The 22,508-nt window shown below is 37.2% G+C and overlaps 3 protein-coding genes and 1 long non-coding RNA gene across 5 annotated transcripts in view; 2 read left to right on the top strand and 2 right to left on the bottom strand.

Moving 5' to 3' along the window:
• Window positions 1–161, bottom strand: part of Pcyt1a (phosphate cytidylyltransferase 1A, choline) — a 57,694-nt gene extending 57,533 nt beyond the window's left edge. The window contains exon 1 of the mRNA XM_047565400.1: window positions 14–161. The gene's annotated coding sequence lies outside the window, so the exon portion shown is untranslated. The remainder of the gene's footprint in view (window positions 1–13) is intronic.
• An 18-nt stretch (window positions 162–179) lies between these two features.
• On the top strand, window positions 180–5,328 carry LOC124993522 (uncharacterized). Its single transcript, XR_007110323.1, has 4 exons — window positions 180–309; window positions 613–735; window positions 937–1,017; window positions 3,755–5,328. It is a non-coding gene; the product is annotated as an uncharacterized LOC124993522 (long non-coding RNA).
• Dynlt2b (dynein light chain Tctex-type 2B) lies at window positions 2,008–21,635 on the bottom strand. Of its 2 annotated transcripts, none has more exons than XM_047565406.1 (5): window positions 21,408–21,635; window positions 17,825–17,958; window positions 12,425–12,494; window positions 4,020–4,083; window positions 2,008–2,152 (listed from the first exon to the last, which is right to left on the bottom strand). In XM_047565406.1, the coding sequence occupies exons 1-5, from the start codon at window positions 21,536–21,538 to the stop codon at window positions 2,105–2,107; spliced, it is 447 nt and encodes a 148-aa protein (XP_047421362.1). In that variant the 5' UTR covers window positions 21,539–21,635; the 3' UTR covers window positions 2,008–2,104. The 2 variants fall into 2 exon arrangements, with proteins under 2 accessions (XP_047421362.1, XP_047421363.1); XM_047565407.1 differs by lacking the exon at window positions 2,008–2,152 and adding an exon at window positions 3,306–3,332.
• Window positions 7,513–9,168, top strand: LOC124993518 (lymphokine-activated killer T-cell-originated protein kinase-like). Its single transcript, XM_047565403.1, has one exon. It carries the CDS (start codon window positions 7,526–7,528, stop codon window positions 8,531–8,533), a length of 1,008 nt encoding a protein of 335 aa, XP_047421359.1. The 5' UTR covers window positions 7,513–7,525; the 3' UTR covers window positions 8,534–9,168.
• Window positions 21,636–22,508: the final 873 nt, after the last annotated feature.

The following is a 22,508-nucleotide window of genomic DNA, read 5'->3' as shown; positions in this document are numbered from 1 at the left end:
CATGGGTTCTCACCAGCAGCTCACGCTCCCCCAGCGCCTAACCCGTCCGGTTTCTTCCTGGCTCCGAGACACCGACAAGAGAAGTTGAGAAGGTTGCGGGGAGACGCCCGGGGAAGGCAGCTGACGGAACAGCAGGCCGGAAGTCCCGCCTACTGCCCGTCCTCTTGTCAATCCGATCACGACTTCTCCCTGAAACCCTGGCCGCTGACACAGTAGTTCCGCTTTCAATAGTTCCGCTTTCACAGAGGCCCCCGGGGCCAAGTGACCGTGCAGAAACACCTAAGGCAGGAGATGAGTGGTCATGTAAAGGTCAGTCTCCATCCGGAACCCGAGTATGTAGTGAAGATGGCTCCTCCTCGGGGGATATGGATGTGCAACTGCAACACTTTCTTGCAGTCGGTCAAGAAGCGCTACTCTGCGACTCCTTGCTGGCCCACCCCGACCCTTGGTGGTCCTTCCTACTGGTAGACCCAGCTTCTAGCGCGGCGCAGGACGCTGGCACCCCGGCGTTCACATACAGATGGTCTACGACTTTTACCACCTTGGTGATGGAAGGAGAACTTGTTCGCTAACAAGTCTTCATCTCCTTTCTTCCTGTTATTTTTGTCCCAGGTTGATTCACCAAAAAATGGAACCAACTGAAAAATTCACCCTTAGGAACCAAATGAAAGCTCATCGAGCTGGAGTGGAGTGAATGCAAGGAGGGCACTGGTAGGAAAAGGCACGCAGCAGCGGGTATGGTAAAGAGAAACATTTTCCTTTTACAAAAATGAACCTTTGAGGAGTGGGGGTGGTGGAGGGTCCTTTTGATTTTGTAGATACAAGGCAAGTGGATACAGTGTAATGGAAAAAAGATGTAAAAGAACTTTTTAATGTATTTACTGGTTGTTTTTGTTTTGTTTTGTTTTTCTTTATTCTACATGCTTGACTTTAAAGTGACTGAGAAGAGTGTGAATAAACTCGAGCCTTCACGGAGAAAAAGGATTTAAAACTGACCCTCTTCCATTTGAATTTCAAGTAGGTATTTAGTAGCTGATAGACTAAAGTGCCCCAAATAAGGACAGCTAGCAGGAGAAGACTCCAAGGCCTGTAAGGGAAACATCACTACAAAGATTGTTTAGCTGGGCACAGTGGTACACCACTGTAATCCTAGCGACTCGTGAGGGCTGAGACAGAATGATTGCAAATTCAAGGCGCTCCCAGCAATTTAACAAGACCCTGACTCAAAACAAAAAAAAATAAAAATGACTGGGGATGGGGCTGGGGAGATAGCTCAGTCGGTAGAGTGCTTGCCTTGTAAGCACAGGGCCCTGGGTGCGATCCCCAGCACCCAAAAAAAAAAAAAAAAAAAAAAAAGACTGGGGATGTAGCTCAGTGATGAAGCACCCCAGGGTTCAATCCCCAATACCAAATACAGTTTTTAATAGTAACCAATTCAGGAATCTCAGAAAACCTCAAGGGAGTGTGACGTTTCTCAGATTAACACTGGACAAACCCTGGAGAAATGGGCGTGTTAAGCTAATTAGGTGTGTAAATCAGAATGTCAGTAGTTGAGCAAAAACACTGTTTGTGAGAGAGAAATGCAACAATTCAAAATATAGGGAAAACTTGGTGCACAAATAAATTAATCTCTTTTTATTGTAGTGAAAAATTAGAAATTAGTTGCTCACTACAGAAATGGCAAAAAACAACAGTAGTATAACCTACTGGAATAAATGTAGCTATTAAATTATGCTCCTGAAAATCATAATGAAAATAAAATAACATAAAAACTACTCATGACATTATGAGAAGTTAAAAACATCAGAGTACAACATTTTATACGTGGTTTTTTAAAACTCTGCAAATTAAAAAAAAACAAAAAAAAACTGATAGAAAATATACCAAAATATTTACAATTGGTTATCTTTGAATAACAAAAATGGGTTTTTTCACTACTTTCTAAATGCAATAAAAACAGTCTAACAAAGTCAAAACATTAAAAATATAAGCCTAAAACACAACAGATCCAGTTTTTAGCTTTATTTTGTCAAGATATTTAACAGAATAAAAAAAAATGTCACATCTCTTCTTGGTCATATCTTTTCCCAACTTTTTCAAAGATTCAATAGTAGAAACACCCAAATGCTGCTGCAACACAGAATAAACTGTCCTAAAAAAAAAAAAATAAGAAAACAGAGAAATTCAGAATGTTAGTGCTAATAATGAAATAAGGGCAGCACAAGCAATTGAAATTAACACATCTCAGATCTCCGTCAGTTGTCAGTCTTGATTTTTCCCTTCAATTTAAAAAAAGGGCCAGGCACAGTGGCACACACCTGTAACCCCAGTGACTCAGGAGGCTGAGGCAGGAGGATCACAAATTCAAAGCCAGTCTCAGCAAAAGGGAGATGCTAAGCAGCTCAATGAGACTCTGTCTCTAAATAAAATACAAAAAAAGGGCTGGGGATGTAGCTCACTGGTTAAGCACCCCAGGTTCAATCCCTGGTACCAAAAAATATGAACTAATGAACTTTAGGTAATGAATAATTATTCACCAAAGTAAAATAATATATGAAATGCTTTTAAGTTCTTGGAGCAAATGTGTTACCTAACCCAAGAAACTGTAGTATACTTCACTGATAATAAGAACAACAGCACGTTATCATCAATTCTAGATAAGAAAATAGTCTCTGGGTGTTTTTTCTTAACTGATAAAAATTCACTTGTCCATCTTTTAGCTCTAAATCTCAAAATGCTTTCAAAGTCTAGTTTAACTTGTTAAAACATTTTTTAGGTACTTATTACAGGAGTTCCTCCTGCCTTAGCAATGCCTGATGCACCAACTTCACCTCTAGCCTGGTAGCGATGGGAGAAAAGTAATCTAAACTCAAGTACCTGGTTATTAAACAAAATCAAAATTGTTTTGGATATTTTCAAGCTGTGTTCTACAACAGTACTATCTGTGGTGAAGGACCTGTTTTTGGTTTTGTTTTAATGTCCTGTCCCAGATTTTTTCTAAAAACCTGGCAATCAGCAGAACCATGTGAGGAACTTCTTTTAAAAATTTAGATTCACTGATCCAAACTCTGGCTTATTTGATCAGAATCTACCTGAATAAGGCCCTGGCATTTGTATTTTAAACTAGTTCCCCAAATTATTCTTAGGTAGTCACAACCAGTCTGTGGGAAACTCTACTTCTTAAAAGTCTAAATATAGTCTCAGAAAAATCCAGTGACTTACCTAAAGTTATACAATTGGAAAGTGACAGAGTTGGAAATAGAACTCCTCATTCCTAATTTATTCAGTCCAGTTTCTGTTCTACTCTAACTCTGACTGTCCTAATTCACAACCTGGAAGTATCAGAGGATTGGATCATTTGTGGAAGCAAGTGAAAAATAATAGCATATAATTAAACTATATAAAACATTTGTGCCAATAACTCACCAATGTTTAAAGAAACCTCTTTTTAAAAATTCTTCCTCATATTTTTGCTGTTTTAAAAATGATTTTAAGATAAACCAATTTTGTAACTGAAAGAAAAATCACCTTTGCTTGTAGAATCCCCACCATTCAAATTTCTTTTTAGCTTAGCAAAGTGTGACTTGTTCAAATAAACAAATATGTAAACAAAATATTTAGTTATCAATTTATTACTTTAATAAGGATTTTCAGAATTGGGTTTTAGAACACAGGGATGCATAAGACAGGTAGCTAAAAATAATAAAATAATTTTTACCTCTCTCTCTCTCTCTTTTATTCCCCCCACGTTGAGGACTGGACTGAATCCAAGGCATCATACATACTACACAAGCACTGTCACTGAGCTGTACACATACAAGTCTCCTTGCCTATAAGCAGCTTACAAGGTTTCTACTTTACTAACACAAATATAACAACAGTAAAATCATCTCATCTAAAAGATGTTTAAGACAAATGTCTAAAATTAAAGTGTTCTCTGATTCTAATGAATGTAATTAATTTGATTTGGAATGCCCACCTGATCCTGGAAAAGAAAAGAGATTTCCAGATAGACTTACGTTCATGAAAACATCGTAAGTGTAGTTGTCAGTGTCAGCATCCCAGAAACATCGAGCAGCCATGCTAAAAAATCAAAGAACAAAAAATTACCAACACTATAACAAGGATCTGAACTACTCCTGTCTGCATAAGCAAAAACTTTCCTTCGTATTGTGATGAGAATTGAACCCAGGGCCTCACACATGCTAGACAAGAATTCTACCACTAAGCTTATATCCCCAGCCCTTCATACAGTCTTCTGAAACAGTGCTTCCAAGCCTTTTCACAGGTTAGCACACAGAGAAAATCATATTTGTACAGCAGAGTATGCTGGATAACCTGAAGAGACAGGATTCATAGATGAGGCTGGTTGCAGTTACAAGTGACCAGCCCAGGTGCTTTGGCAGACTCAGATCCAACTGTCTGCCTGACAATTGCAGGGGTTGATATCTTGAAGTCTTTGGTACTCTGGGTGGGACTCTTCTATAGATTACTTCAGCTAAAATACTTGCGTGTGACTGTGAAAGGGCTTAATTCCTGCACAATATGGGAGAAGGAGATCTGTGAAGGGCCGGACAGACTATTTAGTCCAGCCTGATCATTTTATAGAGTCCCATAAGAGAAAGGGGCAAACTGAAATAACATTCAGTCTTCTAACTAAATCCAATATTATCTCTACAGAATGCTGTGCTTCCTCTAAATTCTCAAATTGGCCATTTTATTCCCCACAAATTCTTAGATAAAAAAAATGTTAGTCACAATAAAAATCAATGGTGCATGCCTGTAATCCCAGCAGCTGGGGAGGCTGAGGCAGGAGGATCGCAAATTCAAAGCTAGTCTCAGCAAAAGCAAGGTGCTAAGCAACTCAATGAGACCCTGTCTCTAAATAAATACAAAATAGAGCTGGGGATGTGACTCAGTGGTGGCCCCTGAGTTCAATCCTTGATACCCCCCCCCCAAAAATAAAAAATTTTAAAAATCAATTAAAAAATGGCAACAAATGTACATCAGGACTGGATTGGTAAATGAAATTATGATATTCCCTGGCAGTGAAATTCTATGTAGGGCTGGGGTTGTGATTCAGTGGTAGAGCACTTGCTTGGCATGTGTTACATCCTGGGTTTGATCCTCAGCACCATATATAAATAAATAAATTAAATAAAGGTCCATAAACAACTAAAAATATATATATTAAAAAAAATTTTAATTCTATGTAGTCATTAAAGAGATGTTCTAGTGTAGAAGACAGGAAATAATTAAAATCAGAGCTGAAATCAATGAAATTGAAACAAAAGAAACTATTCAAAAAATTGACAAAACAAAAAGTTTGGTTCTTTGAGAAAGTAAACAAAATAGACAAATCCTTAGCCACACTAACAAAGAGAAGGAGAGAGAAAACCCAAATTACTAAAATTCGTGATGAAAAAGGAAATATCACAACAGACACCACTGAGATACAGAACATAATGAGAAGCTACTTTGAAAATCTGTATTCCAACAAAATAGAAACTACCGAAGACATTGACAAATTTCTAGAGACAATATGCTCCTCCCAAACTGAACCAGAAGGACATACACAATTTAAACAGATCAATATCAAGCAATGAAATAGAAGGAACCATTAAAAATCTACCATCCAAGAAAAGTCCAGGACCAGATGAATTCTCAGCCGAGTTCTACAAGACCTTTAAAGAAGAACTCATTCCAACACTCTTCAAAGTATTCCAGGAAATAGAAAAGGAGGGTACCCTACCAAACTCATTCTATGAAGCTAATATCACCCTCATACCCAAACCAGGCAAAGACACATCAAGGAAAGAAAATTTTAGACCAATATCCTTGATGAATATAGATGGATGCAAAGATCCTTAACAAAATATTGGCAAACCAATATCCAAAAACATATTTAAAAAATTGTGCACCACGATCAAGTGGGGTTCATCCCTGAAATGCAAGGATGGTTTAACATCTGTAAATCAATAAACGTAATCCATCATGTCAATAGACTTAAGGATAAGAATCATATGGTTATTTCAATTGACACAGAAAAAGCGTTCGACAAAATACAACACCCCTTCATGCTCAAAACACTAGAAAAAATAGGGATAGTAGGAACATACCTGAACATTGTAAATGTTATTTATGCTAAGCCCATGGCCAACATCATTCTTAATGGAGAAAAACTGAAACCATTCCCTTTAAAAACGGGAACAAGACAGGGATATCCTCTTTCACCACTTCTATTCAACATAGCCAGAGCAATTAGGCAGACCAAAGAAATTAAAGGGATCGGAATAGGAAAAGAAGAACTTAAGCTGTCACTATTTGCAGATGACATGATTCTATATTTAGAGGATCCAAAAACCTCCTCCAGAAAACTTCTAGACCTCATCAATGAATTCAGCAAAATAGCAGGCTATAAAATCAACACGCATAAATCTAAAGCATTTTTATACACAAGTGACAAAACAATTGAAAGGGAAATGAGGAAAACAACTCCATTTGCAATAGCCTCAAAAAAAAAATAAAATACTTGGGAATCAATCTAACCAAAGAGGTAAAAGATCTCTACAATGAAAACTACAAAACATTGAAGAAAGAAATTGAGGAAGACCTTAGAAGATGGAAAGATCTCCCATGTTCTTGGGTAGGCAGAATTAATATTGTCAAAATGGCCATACTACCAAAAGTGCTATACAGATTCTTATGCAATTCCAATTAAAATCCCAATGACGTATCTTACAGAAATAGAGCAAGCAATCATGAAATTCATCTGGAAGAATAAGAAACCCAGAATAGCTAAAGCAATCCTTAGCAGGAAGAATGAAATAGGGGGTATCACAATACCAGAACTTCAACTATACTACAAAGCAATAGTAACAAAAACGGCATGGTATTGGCACCAAAATAGACAGGTAGATCAATGGTACAGAATAGAGGACATGGACACAAACCCAAATAAATAGAATTGTCTCATACTAGACAAAGGTGCCAAAAATATGCAATGGAGAAAAGACAGCCTGTTCAACAAATGGTGCTGGCAAAACTGGAAATCCATATGCAACAGAATGAAACTAAACCCCTATCTCTCACCCTGCACAAAACTCAACTCAAAATGGATCAAGGACCTTGAAATCAGACCAGAGACCCTGCATCTTATAGAAGAAAAAGTAGGTCCAAATCTTCAACTTGTTGGTTTATGATCAGACTTCCTTAACAGGACTCCCATAGCACAAGAAATAAAAGCAAGAATCAATAACTGGGATAGATTCAAACTAAATAGCTTTCTCTCAGCAAAGGAAACTATCAGCAATGCGAAGAGTGAGCCTACAGAGTGGGAGAACATCTTTGCCACTCATACTTTAGATAAAGCACTAATTTCCAGAATATATAAAGAACTCAAAAAACTACATGAAGAATACAAATAACCCGAAAGTGAAGAGAGGTCGGGACTCAACGGCTGCTGCCGCCCGTGCGGTGCGGGGTTCCGGCTGGGGCCTTTTGAGGACCTACAGTGGTTGTTATAATGGAAGGAACTGATGATTTCAAGACACCAAGCAAATTATCTGATAAAAGGAAATCTGTGTTATGTTCAACTCCATGTATAAATATTCCTGCCTCTCCATTAATGCAGAAGCTTGGCTTTGGGACTGGGGTAAATGTTTACCTAATGAAAAGATCTCCAAGAGGTTTGTCTCATTCTCCTTGGGCTGTGAAAAAGATTAATCCCATATGTAGTGATGATTATCGGAGTATATATCAAAAGAGACTAACTGATGAAGCTAAGATTTTGAAAAACTTTCATCATCCAAACATTGTAGGTTATCGTGCTTTTACTGAAGCCAATGATGGCAGTCTGTGCCTTGCTATGGAGTATGGAGGTGAAAAGTCTCTAAATGATTTAATAGAAAAGCGAAATAAAGACAGCCAAGATGTACCTATAATTTTAAAAGTTGCTTTGAACATGGCAAGAGGGCTAAAGTATCTGTACCAAGAAAAGAAACTGCTTCATGGAGACATAAAGTCTTCAAATGTTGTAATTAAAGGTGATTTTGAAACAATTAAAATCTGTGATGTTGGAGTCTCTCTAACACTGGATGAAAATATGACTGTGACTGATCCTGAGGCCTGTTACATTGGTACTGAGCCTTGGAAGCCCAAGGAAACTTTGGAGGAAAATGGCATCATTACTGATAAGGCAGACATATTTGCATATGGCCTTACTCTGTGGGAAATGATGACTTTATCTATTCCACACGTTAATTTTTATGGTGATGATGATGATGAAGATAAAACTTTTGATGAAAGTGACTTCAATGATGAGGCATATTATGCAGCATTGGGAACCAGGTCACCTATTAATATCGAAGAACTGGATGAATCCTACCAGAAAGTAATTGAACTCTTCTCTGTATGCACTAATGAAGATCCTAAAGATCGTCCTTCTGCTGCACAAATTGTTGAAGCTTTAGAACTAGAAGGCCAGTGTCATATTCATGACCATCTCACAATGATGTATGATTTGTGTACATAACTGTTCTCTTTGGATACATTGTTACTGCGATAATCTAGTTACTAGACTCTGGAAGAGGCCTCTTGTAGGACCATAATATTGTTAACATTTGAATAACTTCTTAAGACTATTCTTTTATATTTGTATGATAAGCACTCAGTATTATACTGGATTTTCTGTAAAGTTTAAAAAACTAGCTATGCAGGCACTTAGATGTTGCTCATACAGAGTTAAAACACTAGCTATAAATGTTGTAAACTAATATTAATTTGAATTGAGTGACCATTACTTTTATTAGTGATTTTTCTTATTTTCTCTTTTTGTGGATTAAAATTAGCACTTTATACAGCCCAAAAGCCTTCATTTGCTTCTATTTCTTTGGCCGATGTACTTACTAAATGGTCACTAGAACTGGAAGAAATGACTCAATAGAGTAGCTCCTTGGGTAATTTGACTCTTTGGCTTGTCTTGCTGTCTTGTATCTCCCCAATTTTAGTTGTTTGCTTTAATTTACTAAATGTGTTTTCTGTACTAAGATTCCTTTTTTAATTTTTATTTATTAATCTGTATTGCTTTTCAAAGTAGTGGTATTAAAAATAATAGAACTTAAATAGGACAATACAAAATAAAGGACAGTTTTTATACCAAAAAAAAAAGAATACAAATAACCCAATCAACAAATGGGCTAAGGATATGAACAGACACTTCACAGAAGAAGATCTACAAGCAATCAACAAACATATGAAAAAATGTTCACCATCTTTAGTAATAAGAGAAATGCAAATCAAAACTACACTAAAATTTCATCTCACCCCAATTAGAATGGCGATTATCAAGAATACAAGCAATAATAGGTGTTGGAGAGGATGTGGGGAAAAAGGTACACTCATACATTGCTGGTGGGGCTGAAAATTAGTGCAGCCACTCTGGAAAGCAGTGTGGAGATTCCTTAGAAAACTTGGAATGGAAACACCATTTGACCCAGCTATCCCACTCCTTGGCCTATACCCAAAGGACTTAAAATCAGCATACTACAGAGATACAACCACATCAATGTTCATAGCTGCACAATTCACAATAGCCAGATTGTGGAACCAACCTAGATGTCCTTCAATTGATGAATGGATAAAGAAACTGTGGTATATATATATATACAATGGAATATTACTCAGCTATAAAGAGTAATAAAATTATGGCATTTGCAGGCAAATGGATGAAATTGGAGAATATCATGCTAAGTGAGATAAGCCAATCTTAAAAATCCAAAAGACAAATGATCTCGCTGATAAGCGCATGATGACACATAATGGAGGGTGGGAGGGGGGCAAGAATGGAGGAAGGAGGGACTGTATAGAGGGAAAAGAGGGGTGGGAGGGGTGGGGGGGAAGGAAAAAATAACAGAATGAATCAAACATCATTACCCTATGTAAATGTATGATTACACAAATGGTATGCTGTTACTCCATGTACAAACAGAAACAACATGTATCCCATTTGTTTACAATAAAAATAAATTATAAAAAATAAAAAATAAAAATAAGCTGATAAAAAAAAAGATGTTCTGCAGAAAGAATGCACTCAAAATCATGAAAAGGTATTCACAATATGATGTTATATAAAAAAGTAATTACAAATATTTTACATTTTTATGAAATATATGAATATGATTCATCATCATTAACATTTACTGAGTTCTTACTTTGTGCCAGTCAGTACAGTCACTAGTCCTAGTGCTTTCCATGTATTAACTCAATCCTACAAGGTGGGTACTATTATACCCATTTAATAAATATGTAGAAAGTGAGGATCAGAGAAATTAAGTAGTGTCCAAGGCCATTCAACTAGTTCTGAACCCAAGCTTACAGAGGGAGATATAGATATATTCCATATTATTCAGTTTACTTTTGAAAGTGTTTTTCTTTTTTGAAGTTTCACATAAACCACCAGCTGCTCCATTCTAGTATGTCACATACTTTTTTTTCTCTTTTTATTTTTTTCCATGTTTTTATTGGTGTATTATAGAAATACATGATGGTGGGATTTGTTTGTTTTTAAGAGAAAGGGTCTTGTTATATTGCCTAAGCTGCCCCAAACTCCTAGGCTCAAGCAGTCCTGCCTTAACCTCCCAAGTAGCTGGGAACATGCCACCAAGTGAGGCTTTACTTTTCCCCCTCCCCGCACTGGATACTGGGATTGAACCCAGTGGCATTCTACCACTTGAGTTATATCCCCAGCCATTTTATTTATTTATTTTGTGTGTATGTGTCCTACCCAGTCAAGGGAAGGAGTCAGAAGATCGGGTTCTATTAGTAACACTGACACCAAGCCAGATATATATTTTTGGGCAAACTATGCTGAAGTGGCATCCATAAAATGAGGACACTAGAAAATAATTACAGTACCTTTCAGATCTAAAATTCTATGGTGAAAATTCTCAGTGATAACATCTACAAGATATTTTTTAATTCATTTAATTCAATACCTTCTTACAAAATATGTAATAATGTACTTTCTTATAAAATCCTGTATTAGGCACTATTTTTAAAGGAAAGTAGAAGATTAACACTTAGGCATAGGAAAATACAGGCAACAGATTTTGGAATCAATAATATGGAAATGAGATCATGAGAATGAATGAGCTCTTGTAAAAGCACCAAGAAGAACAGAAGGTCAAGAACGGAACCTTGCAGAAAGCTCACAACTGGGATATAAGGGAGAAAGGATCCAATGAAGAAAGGAAGATAAGCAGTCAGAAAAACGAGTTAGATAACTGACATCAGGGCCAAAAAAAAAAAAAAAAAAAAAAAGGAGTGACTTTTAAGAAATAGAAGCCAAGGCCAAGAACAAGAGCTAAGAAAGGCTAGTAGATTTGCTAATAAGGAGGTCTGAGTTTTTAAATAATTTATTTATTTATTTTTTATTTTATTGTAAACAAATGGGATACATGTTGTTTCTCTGTTTGTACATGGCGTAAAGGCATACCATTTGTGTAATCATAAATTTACATAGGGTAATGTTGTTTGATTCATTTTGTTATTTTTAACCCTAACCCTTTCCCCCCACCCCTCCCACCCCTCTTTTCCCTCTATACAGTCCTTCCTTCCTCCATTCTTGCCCCCCTCCCTAACCCTAACTCTAACCCTAACACTAACCCCTCCCACACCCATTATGTGTCATCATCCACTTATTAGCGATATCATTCGTCCTTTGTTTTTTTGAGATTGGCTTATCTCACTTAGCATGATATTCTCCAATTTCATCCATTTGCCTGCAAATGCCATAATTTTATCATTCTTTATGGCTGAGTAATATTCCATTGTATATATATACCACAGTTTCTTTATCCATTCATCAATTGAAGGACATCTAGGTTGGTTCCACAATCTGGCTATTGTGAACTGAGCAGCTATGAACATTAATGTGGCTGTATCTCTGTAATATGCTGATTTTAAGTCCTTTGGGTATAGGCCAAGGAGTGGGATAGCTGGGTCAAATGGTGGTTCCATTCCAAGTTTTCTAAGGAATCTCCACACTGCTTTCCAGAGTGGCTACACTAATTTGCAGCCCCACCAGCAATGTATAAATAATTTATGAAAGTAAAAATATCAAAGGCTGGGCAATGAGGAATATGAGGAAACATATGTCCATAATCCCATGTTGTCTATGGAAGCATGTACACATAAACCCTAAAAGATTTACTAGCCTATAGATACTATGAATAAGGAGTTACCCCATGGAACTCAATTAGACTGGACCTTAGTTCCAAGACCTCTTCAGTTCATAGCTGCATTTTGTTACACTTTCCTTTCTCCTCATTTTTGCAAAGACACAATTTTACTGAATTTTCAAGAGGAAGAATATCTCATAAGAAACAGATGAATAAAAATAAGAAGGAAAAAAACAACTACTCACAATACTCCTTCACCTCTTTGTTCTCCAATCACTACTTGTACCACCATTTTATATCGGTCAAATCCCATTTCTAAAAAGAAAAAATAAGAATTGATATTATTAAAAGCACTTGTGACTATTGGAAAGCATTAGTGACTAAGGAAGCAATGGAAAAGGAATCAGTTTCATGAATACAACAGTGTCTGAGAGCCCCTTCAAGTGTGATCCTGATGCTGCCAAAGCCATTATGGATGCTTTGCCACTACCATGTGAATCTGCCTGTACAATATCAATAGCTGTGGATAAGTGATTCCATCACCAGAAAAACTGATAGGATTTTCTATGGAATACAAGCTGATATTGCTGCATCCTATTCATCTGGAAGTATTAGATGCAAAAGTAATAGCTTTTTAAAGCTTTAAAGTTATAGAATTCATCTAACTGAAGCAAATTGTCCTATGACCAATCCAAAATGTTATCTGTCCAAAAGCATTTTTCATATTTCAACTAAGATAACTTCAGTACATGTCAAAACAGTTGTGGTTTGGAAATCATTTGTGAATAGATATGCAGGAGGAACACATATTGGATATATATGTTTACCATGTGTTAGGAAATAAAATTATTTTGCCAAAAAAATACATAAAGCATCTAGAATAGCATTAGCACATAATGCTCTCTCAGTAAACCTTAGCTTCCTTCTTTTTCCCCTACTCTAAGTCAGGTACTAAGCAAGGCCTTCAAGTTACAGAGATAAATGAGACACTCTTCTTGCCTTAGAGAACTTATAATAGTAAGGAACTTGAAGGCAGACAGAAAAATAACATGAAAATGCAATATGCCATTAACTTCAGGAGTGGAACATATAAGGTACATAAGGAGCACAGCACTGGAGCCCCTCCATTCATCTGGGCAGTGGGAAGAGATAACCAGAAAAGACTTCATGGGCAGTGTGATAATAAAAGAGCTGAGTCCTTGAAGGACGAATAAGAATTGACCAAGTCAACAATCTTTTTCCATTTTATGGAAAGGGAATAGTATATGCAAAGGCATGAGAGCCCAGGAGCTTCAGTAAACTGTAAGCTGTTCAATAAGGTAGGAAAGAAAAACAAGAAGATTTGGGGTATATTGGAGTGACCCAGCAGTACCCTCAACTGCCTGCCCCATCAACTACACTGCTAAAGGAATAAAACCCTGAAAATTCTCACTAATGCCAAATCTGGAGAGAAGAAAACTGAAGGGCATCTTTATCTTCCTGCTCTTCTGAGCAGGGCATAGAAGAATTTAAAAAAAAAAAAAAGGAAAGGAAGGAAGGGAGAAAAATGAGCAATAAAACAGGCCAATTCTCTTTGATGAAAGTAAAGTCTCCAGGATTACATAGTAAGTTGGGCAAACAACCTGAAGAATACAAGTAACCTCCATGTGAAACATGACCCCTAATTTAGAATATTTAACAAAATCTTAGAAGACAGAGCCCAATATTTTGGTTTTTTTATTTTTTCATACTAGGAATTGAACCCAGAGGTACTCTCTACCTCTGAGCTACATTCCCAGCCCTTTGAATCTTTTTATTTTGAGACAGGATCTCCCTAAGTTGCCCAGACAGGCCTTGAACTTTCAGCCTCCTGAGTCACTGGGATTACAGGTATGTGCCACCACTTCTGGTAGCCCAAGTTGTTCTTTAAAAATATTGAACATACTCAAGGGCTGGGACTGTAGCTCACTATAGCATTTGCCTAGCACATGTGAGGCACTGGGTTCGATCCTCAGCACCACATAAAAATAAATAAAGGCATTGTGTCCATTTACAACTAAAAAATACATATATTTTTAAAAATGTTACACGTTCAGATGAGCGTCCTCTTTTCTCTAATGAATCCCTAATGGTATAGAAACATGGCTAGAATATTAAATACCTAGCCCTTAAATCACAGTTCTATGAGAAAAATAAAGTATTCTCATATGCTGGAAAAAGAACTTGAGGAAAATCACCTCACCATATCTGAGCAATTATGATATATAGGCAGAACAAAAAAGAAGTTGAATAGCAATATGTAAAGACGATGGCAAAAACAAAAGAATAACTACTGTGAAAGACACTGTCTAAGAGATTAAAAATTCAACCTAGGAAATAATATTAATAAGATGATGATGAATTCTTCATAATTGATTTACAATATAGAACAATGTAAGCTTATATATTCAATAAAATAAGAATTTAATCACATTATAAAACCATGAAAAAAGATGAAGGCGAGGATAACATCCTAGGAAAGAAACAATTCTAATACAACCAACACTCAAATAATGTCTTTGTAGAAGTATTAGATTCAAAATGACAAGAGAGCCAGACACAGTGGGGCATGCCTATAATCCCAGTGATTTGGGAGGCTGAGGCAGGAGGATTGCAAACTCAAGGCCAGCGTCAGTGACTTAGCAAGGCCTTTAGCATTTTAGCAAAACTGTCTCAAAATAAACAATATTTGACCTGGTAGCACACACCTGTGATCCCAGCAGCTCTGGAGTCTGAGGCAGAAGGATCACAAGTTCAAATCCAGCCACAGCAACATAGTGAGACCCTCAGCAACTTAGTGAGGCCCTGTCTCAAAATAAAAAATACAAAGGGCTTGGGGATGTGACTCAGTGATTCTCACTCCTGGGTTCAAGTCCTGGTACCAACAATTTTTTTAAATAATTAAAAACAAAAAGGGCTAGGGATGTGGCTCAGTGATTAAGCACCCCTGGATTCAATCCCTGGTACCAAAAACAACAACAACAACAAATCAAAATGACAAGAGGACACAAATGAAAAATGAGTTACTGCCTTAATAAAATCACAAGTAGAAATGACAATGAAAAAGGAAGAAATTATGCTAGAGAAAAGCTAATAGACATGGAAGGCAAAGATGAGTCACTATAATAACACTTGGTGTCCTGAAGAAGAGAATACAAAAAATGGAACATAAAATGTGTTCAGAGATAGAAGAAAATTCTCCTGATATGGAGAAAATGAAATCTTCAGATTACAAGATATAAAATACTCAATACCAACCCAGACCCTACAGCATAAAAATTAAGAACAGGATTCTTTAAGGCTAACTTTAAATTGGCCTCAGATTTCTCCATAGACAACCCATTTGTCCCATTTTCCCAGATGTGGAACACCTATAAAAACTTACAGTATATTATATACAATATAATTATATAACATATAGTATAATTAAATAATAAGAATATAATTATACTATAATAATTATAATATTAATATAATAATATAAACTCCAGATTATGATTTCCAACCTACTTTAATACACCTGTGTCAATTTCATTGTTCACAAAATTGAAAACTTGGAAATTAATGGGTTAACATTCATTGACAGAAGACAATGAAGACAGTCTACTAGAGTCAAGAAAATAAACTATTACCTCAAAAATATTCATACAGGCTAGGACATAACTCAGTAGAGCACTTGTCTAGCACACTAAAGGCCCTGGGTTCCCCAGCACTGCAAAAAATAATAATAAATAAATCATACAAATCATATTCTAGTTTAAAGAAAAAGTCAGATATCTCAAACAAAAAAGTCCAAGAAATAGTCAGCATTTATGAGACCTTGCTGAAAAACTGACAAAATCTCATCAGGTAAATTTGAACCAAAATAAAGAACTCAACAATGAAAGTATGGTAAAAGAACTAAATAGTGAACCATCATTCCATTTAAATATAGAATCAATACTATACAACTAGTCAAAAACTATTACCCTAGGTAAATGTATGATTACACAAATGGTATGCCTCTACTTCATGTATAGAGAAACAAGATGTATACTATTTGCCATTTGTTTACAATAAAAATAAATTTAAAAAGAAAAAAATATTATACAACTATGGGAAATAGGTCTTCAGCATCCTATTATTATTGAAGTATTTGTATGTATATACCCAGAAAAGTGGTTGCTATGATGTTTGCCTAAGTGTAGGTGGTATCACTTGGGATATTTTTCTTCCCCTCCCTCCCACGTTCGCTCTTTCTCTCTCTCTCTCTCTTTTTTTTTTTTTTTTTTTTGAATATTGGGGCTCAAACCCAACATATTGTAAGCATGTGCTCTATACCCCTGACTCCATGGGGTGAAATTTCTAACTTATCTATATTTCTACAGTGTTTATACTTTTATAATGAGCATATATCTTGTTTTTGCTGTAATTCGAACTGAATTTTCATTAAAAAGTCAGAAAACAAAAATGCTAATATACTAACAGTAGTGAATTCTGAGTAATAGAAATATATTGGATTACTATTTTCTTCTTTGTACCCTCCTATATATTTGGGGCAAGGAGTGCTGGGGATCCAACCCAGGGCCTCACACAGGCTAGGCAAGCACTCTACCACTGAACTACATTCCCTGCCCTTTTTATTTTTTATTTTGACATAGGGTCTCATGAAGTTGCCTAGGCTGGCCTCAAATCTGGGATCCTCCTTCCTCAGCCTTTCTAGCAGCTGGAATTACAGGCATGTGTCACCATGCCTGGCTATATTTTTTTATTTTTATTTTTTAAGAATTTAACCTTTATTTTATTTATTTGTTTTATGTGGTGCTGAGGATTGAACCCAGAACCTCACCCTTGCTAGGCAAGTGCTTTACCACTGAGCTACAAACCCAGCCCTATTTTTTTATTTCTAAAAGTTAAAACAAGCCCAGGAAAAGAAGAAAATTCACCAAAATATTAAATTATAATTACTTTTGGATAATAAAATTTCATGTAATTTTCTAAAACTTTGAGTATATTTATCTGTATTGTCCAGAATTATTATAATGAACATAAATTACTTTTATGAAGATATTCCTTCCTTCCAAAAAAAAAATCTTTTAAAAAAGAGCAGATAGAAATAAAGAACTTTTTAGCATAATAATATAATAATGTTTTTGTTAACATTATGAACAAAAGAGAAGCAAAAAGGACAAGATAGGAAAAGGATAAAATACCCTCTGCAGATGTAGGGTTTGACAGGAGTGGAAGGTTGAGTAAGATAAGTAGTTAAGGATTCAGCTGGAGAGATGGACTGAGGACAGCCTGGGACAGTCCTGAATGCCAGACTAAGAAATTGATAACTTAGTGGGAAAAACAACCAGGAATTATGGGGAAAAAGCATCCCTGTAATTCCTGGCCTTTCTGAATTTTCAGATTTCTTGACAGTGGTTCCCTGCAATGTTTTTATTCACATCTTTACTCTTTCTCACCATCTGCAATTGTATACATTAGTAAAAGTCACCAAATAATTATTAAATACTAGATACTGAAAATTGTCTTTAATAGACTCCTCAGCTTATATCCCTTGTTTAAAGATGGGGAAAAGAACAAATGGGAAAAACTGAGTGTTTGGAGATAATATACATCATTTCCAGTTATTACACTCTTACCTTTTAATTTATCTTTAATATTTTCTGATAAATGTTTTGTGAGCTGAGGCATTTCTTCTGGATTATATTCAGCATTTGCCAGTTCCTCCTTGAGCACAGTGTGGATACAGTCTTTGACCACAGAGGGTCTGAACCTAATTGAAAAATTTGAGAACATCTAATTGGTAACTCCAAAATCCCAATGTGCCTTCACACCTCAACTTCCCCAGTTTTTTTTTCTTTCTTTTTTGTCATTAGTACCATTTAGTCCTGCTTTTTCATATTTTTTCATTATAAAAGTAAGAGAAACAAATTAATATAACAGTCATATCCCAAATTTCTATCTATAGCCTGGACTATGCCTAAACCTCAGATCAACAAATATTCCATCTGGATGTCTAATGAGCAATTGAAATTCAATATTGAGCTTCTCTTCTCCCTAGTCTAGGTAGGTCTCTTGTGGTTTTTCCCATCTCAGTCACGGAACTCCATTCTTCCAGTGACTCAAGCCAGAAATGTTGATGCCAATCTTGTTGGTGAGAAAAATCTTAACTGTTCTACCCTCAAAATAATCTAAAATTCAACCAATCTTACCATCCCATCACTACCATCTTGCTCCAAACTACCATTTGCATTGTCTTTCACCTGGATAATTTACGCAGTAAAGGCCAATGTCTTCACTCTAACCTATAAGGTATCATGTGATCTACCACAACAGATTTTCTGACTTTGTTTTCTAGTACTTTTCCCATACTTCTGTTCTCAGGCCACAGTGGCCTTCCCTATGTTCTTTAACCACATCAGGCATACAAACCTTAGTTCCTCTATAATTGCCATTATTTCTGCCCAAAGTTCAATTCCTCCCGATATAAGCATTGTGATGGGCTGACAGATCTGGCTCCATGAGAATGTTATAGCCAGACTATAAGGGAAATGACTGGACAGACTCCATTCTTCTCTGAGACTCCATGTTATGCAGGAAACAAGCTTCTCCCATGGGAACACCCCACCTCTGTACCCATCAACAATTGCTTAGCTTCTCCCATGGGAATACCCTGCCTCTGTACCATCATCAGTTATTTAGCGTGACATGTTTAGCAATACAAAATGACAATTCTTATGTAATGAAAAATTGCTCTCTTTTGATTCCTATTGCTTCTAAACAATGTACCATGTGAATGGTGATTGTGTGGATGTTAGTAACCATTCTTTAATTTGTACCAAGGTAAGGGTCATTTTGACCCACTTCCCCCTCTGTTGATGATCTCATGATGTTAGTTTGTAATTTTGAATCATAGCAACAGACACTTAAGATTGATGTGATTTTGGTATAAGAACCCCGATAACCCTCTAGTTGGGGCTGTTCTCCCAATAGCCATTTTTGGGGCATTGTGTGAGACAGTCAGCTGGCCAGCTTAATAAAGACTCTCAAATTTGGACTTCTCAGTGGTGATTGGTCTGTTCTTAAGTTGCGCCCCGCCCCATAACAGCATGTCTAGCTCCCTTAGTTTTTTTTTTATTATTTTGTAGTGGTAGATGGACATGATACCCTTATTTATTTATATGCTGTACTGAGAATTGAACCCAGGGCCTCACACATGCTAAGCAAGCATTCTACCACTAAGCCACAACCCCAGCCCTCTCTTATTTCTTTCAAGTCTTTATGCAAAAGTCACCCTTCTTAGCTACCATCAACAAACTTCAAAGTACCCTCCTACCATATCTCTTCTTATCTCCCTTCCTGGCATTTGTTACTATCTGAAACATTATATACCTTACTTTTTTATTTCTTATTTATTGTCCTTCAATCCTGCTAGACATACGATCCATGAGAGCAGGGATTATTTGTCTATTTTGTTCAAATTAGACTTCCATTTCCTATAACAATGCCTGGCACACATAATAGATACTAAATAGATGGGAGGGGAGATGTTTTGTTGGTTTTGTTTTTTTGTTTGGTACTGGAGATTTGAGGCCTGGGGTGCTCTACTACTGAGCTATATCCCCTCCCCTTTTTAATTTTTTTATTTTGAGACAGGGTCTTAATTAAGTTACTGAGGCTGGCCTTGAACTTGTGATTCTCCTGCCTCAGATTCCCAAATCACTGGGATTATAGGCATGCACAACCACACCTGGCTTAAATGGATAGTTTTTGAAGAAATGAATTATTGGATAAAAGAAGACAGAGAAAGAAAAAAAAAGACCTCCTTTAATTTTACCAACCTTATAATACCATTAGCAAGTTGCTTGAATTTATCATATATTAAAACACTGGTCCTTTTCAGGGCTGTATATTCCATCAGTTTATTTATCTATTTAATGCCAGGTTATCAAAATTAAACTATAGATTTTTCAGCTTGTTATGATGTTTAATATTCAGTAGTACTAGTGTTCCCTCATTACTTTTTAACCATATTTCCTTTGCTTTCTTGCCTGCCCATTTGCACAGATGAAATTCAGAATCATCATCAAATTTCCAAGATTTGGGGGCTGGAAGTGTTGCTTAGAAGAAGAATACCAGTTAAACATGCAGGAGGCCATGTGTTCAGTCCCAGGTGAACATGTGTACACACACACACACACACAAACACACACACACACATACAGATTTGCTCTGTCCAAAATGTGGTCTTCTTCTTATCAACAAACACACTATATTTGGCTCCTCCCTTAAGCTTTTTAAATTCTTGATAAAATGTTAAGGTTTTCTTCAAATAGGTCACATATAAACTCATAGGATTACTCCTACATAATACGTGTTTTTTAAATTAATCTTGTTCTGCATTTTATTTTATTTTTTTTTGCAACAGAAACACCTTTTAATGGCATTCTATGTACGTAGAACATTTTACTAGAATAACTGAAAACACTGTCCATTTTACCCAAGGGAAAACTGATACATGAATTTTTTTTTTATCACATATAACCAAAGTTCCTGGTTTCCAACACTACACTTGCTAAGTATCAAATTCAGTAATATGGTTTCCAACAACAGAGGAAGAGCTTGGGGAATTTTTTAAAAATATATTTTTTTATAGAAACTAGCGATTAGCAATGGCTCCTGCAGACTTAGCTGACTGCCCTCTTCCGGCAAGGTAACATTGTTTAAGAGCATCCGGATACTATGTAGGAAGGACTTTGTACACAGGTCCGGTGCCAGGAGTAAATGCATTCTGGCACAGGTGTGCACACGGTAACCCTCGAAACACCAGTGAACGTAAGCCGCTGGTGTTTTGCCTCTCTCTACTCTGTCCATCTCCTTTTCCCTTGCGCATGTCCTGGATCCCCTAAGGTCAACCACTCCGGCTGTGCCAGCGAAACTGCGCTGCAGGCGACCTAACTCTGCTGGGCGGATCCAGTCCTCTGCTGTCCCCTACAGCTGAGAAGAGTTGGAACGTCAGAACAGCCGCGTCCCCGCAACCTACAGCCCCTCCCCGCCCTTGCCTTCCTCTTCGGCTCCCACCCCGCCCCTCCCTTCCCAACTGGGTAGGCCGGGGTCTCTGCCCCACGTGCCCCTTTCCGGCGGTCAGGCTCCCAGACGACCTCTGCTTGGCGGACCCAGCACTCTCCAGGTCGCCCCCGCCACATCCCATTTGCTACCCGCCTTTGCTGGAAAATGGGCCTCAGAATGTAGGTGTTCTCCGCCTCCCCTGAGTTCTTCTCAGTGTCAAGCAATCCGTCGCCCACGGGCAAGGATGCGCCCCGAGAAAGGGACGGCTGGGAGGAGGTGGTCATGGTCAGGGATTTTTGGTTAGGGCGTCTCTACTAGGCCCCCTGACCGCTTGCTGCTGCCGTAAGTGGCCTGGGAGTCGGTCGCCAGGGCAACAGGGTTGCTCCGGGCCCCCACGTGACCGAGTCCCTTGCTCTAGCAGAGGCACTGGTCCTTCACTGCGCCTGCGCACGCGCTGCAGCCAGGAACTGGCGAAGATGGAGTGGTTTGTGCATTAAAGTGTGTCTCTGTCCTGCGCTTTAACGTGCCTAATCTCTTACTAACCAGGATCTTGGGAAATACACACGGAACCTGACTTTCATAGAAGTTAGGAAACATGACCAAGGATACTCAGCTAGTAGAGCAGCCAGAGCTCTGATTATAATCAAGAGTAGTCAGGAACCCGAGTACCATGCCAGCTTCAGCAACTTAATGAAACCCTAAGCAACTGAAAGAGACCCTGTCTCAAAATGGAAAAAAACAAAAAACAAAAAAACAGGACTGGGGACGTGGCAGAGGTTAAGCACCCCTGGATTCAATCCCTGGTGCGAAAAAAAAAAAAAATCTTGTAGTCCTTGGACCAAACCCGTCCTAACTTCTTCTGTTTTGTTTTTTGTTTTTTGTTTTAAACTCCATACAAGCTAAGAACAGGATTTATATTTTTCTAATTATTGAAAAAAAATTAATCATATATGTAGAGAGTCATGACAATTACAGGGATTTAAAATGTTAGCGTCTGTAAAGTTTTATTGGAATACATTTACATCTTGTCTATTGCTACTTTTTCCCCATAAAGACAGAAATAAGTAGTGCAACAGAGACCATATTGCCTTCAAAACTTAAAATATTATCTTGCCTCTTAGAGAAAAAGTGCAAAGAACTACTCTAATCCATAATTACCAGCCTGCAGTTCTTGGCCAGCTTGCTTTTCTTACTTATTCCAGTGCAAAAGTCAGAAAAGAGCAAATTTAGGATGCATTCCTTGCTTTTTTTTTT

Source organism: Sciurus carolinensis, chromosome 9 (assembly GCF_902686445.1).
Source record: "Sciurus carolinensis chromosome 9, mSciCar1.2, whole genome shotgun sequence".
In the NCBI taxonomy this organism is placed as follows: domain Eukaryota; kingdom Metazoa; phylum Chordata; class Mammalia; order Rodentia; family Sciuridae; genus Sciurus; species Sciurus carolinensis.
The sequence above is the reverse complement of the archived record's forward strand: the minus strand, read 5'-3'. Positions and strand labels throughout refer to the sequence as shown.

What these genes read in the sequence shown, in the direction of transcription:
- Dynlt2b (XM_047565406.1), bottom strand. Translation starts at nt 21,538, where the DNA reads ATGACCACCTCCTCCCAGCCGTCCCTTTCTCGGGGCGCATCCTTGCCC. An exon ending in AGGCCCATTTTCCAGCAAAG is followed by an intron (nt 17,959 to 21,407) that starts GCGGGTAGCAAA and finishes TTTTTCAATTAG; the next exon opens with GTTCAGACCCTCTGTGGTCA. An exon ending in CAAAGAGGTGAAGGAGTATT is followed by an intron (nt 4,084 to 12,424) that starts GTGAGTAGTTGT and finishes TTGATTTTTTAG; the next exon opens with CATGGCTGCTCGATGTTTCT.
- LOC124993518 (XM_047565403.1), top strand. Translation starts at nt 7,526, where the DNA reads ATGGAAGGAACTGATGATTTCAAGACACCAAGCAAATTATCTGATAAA.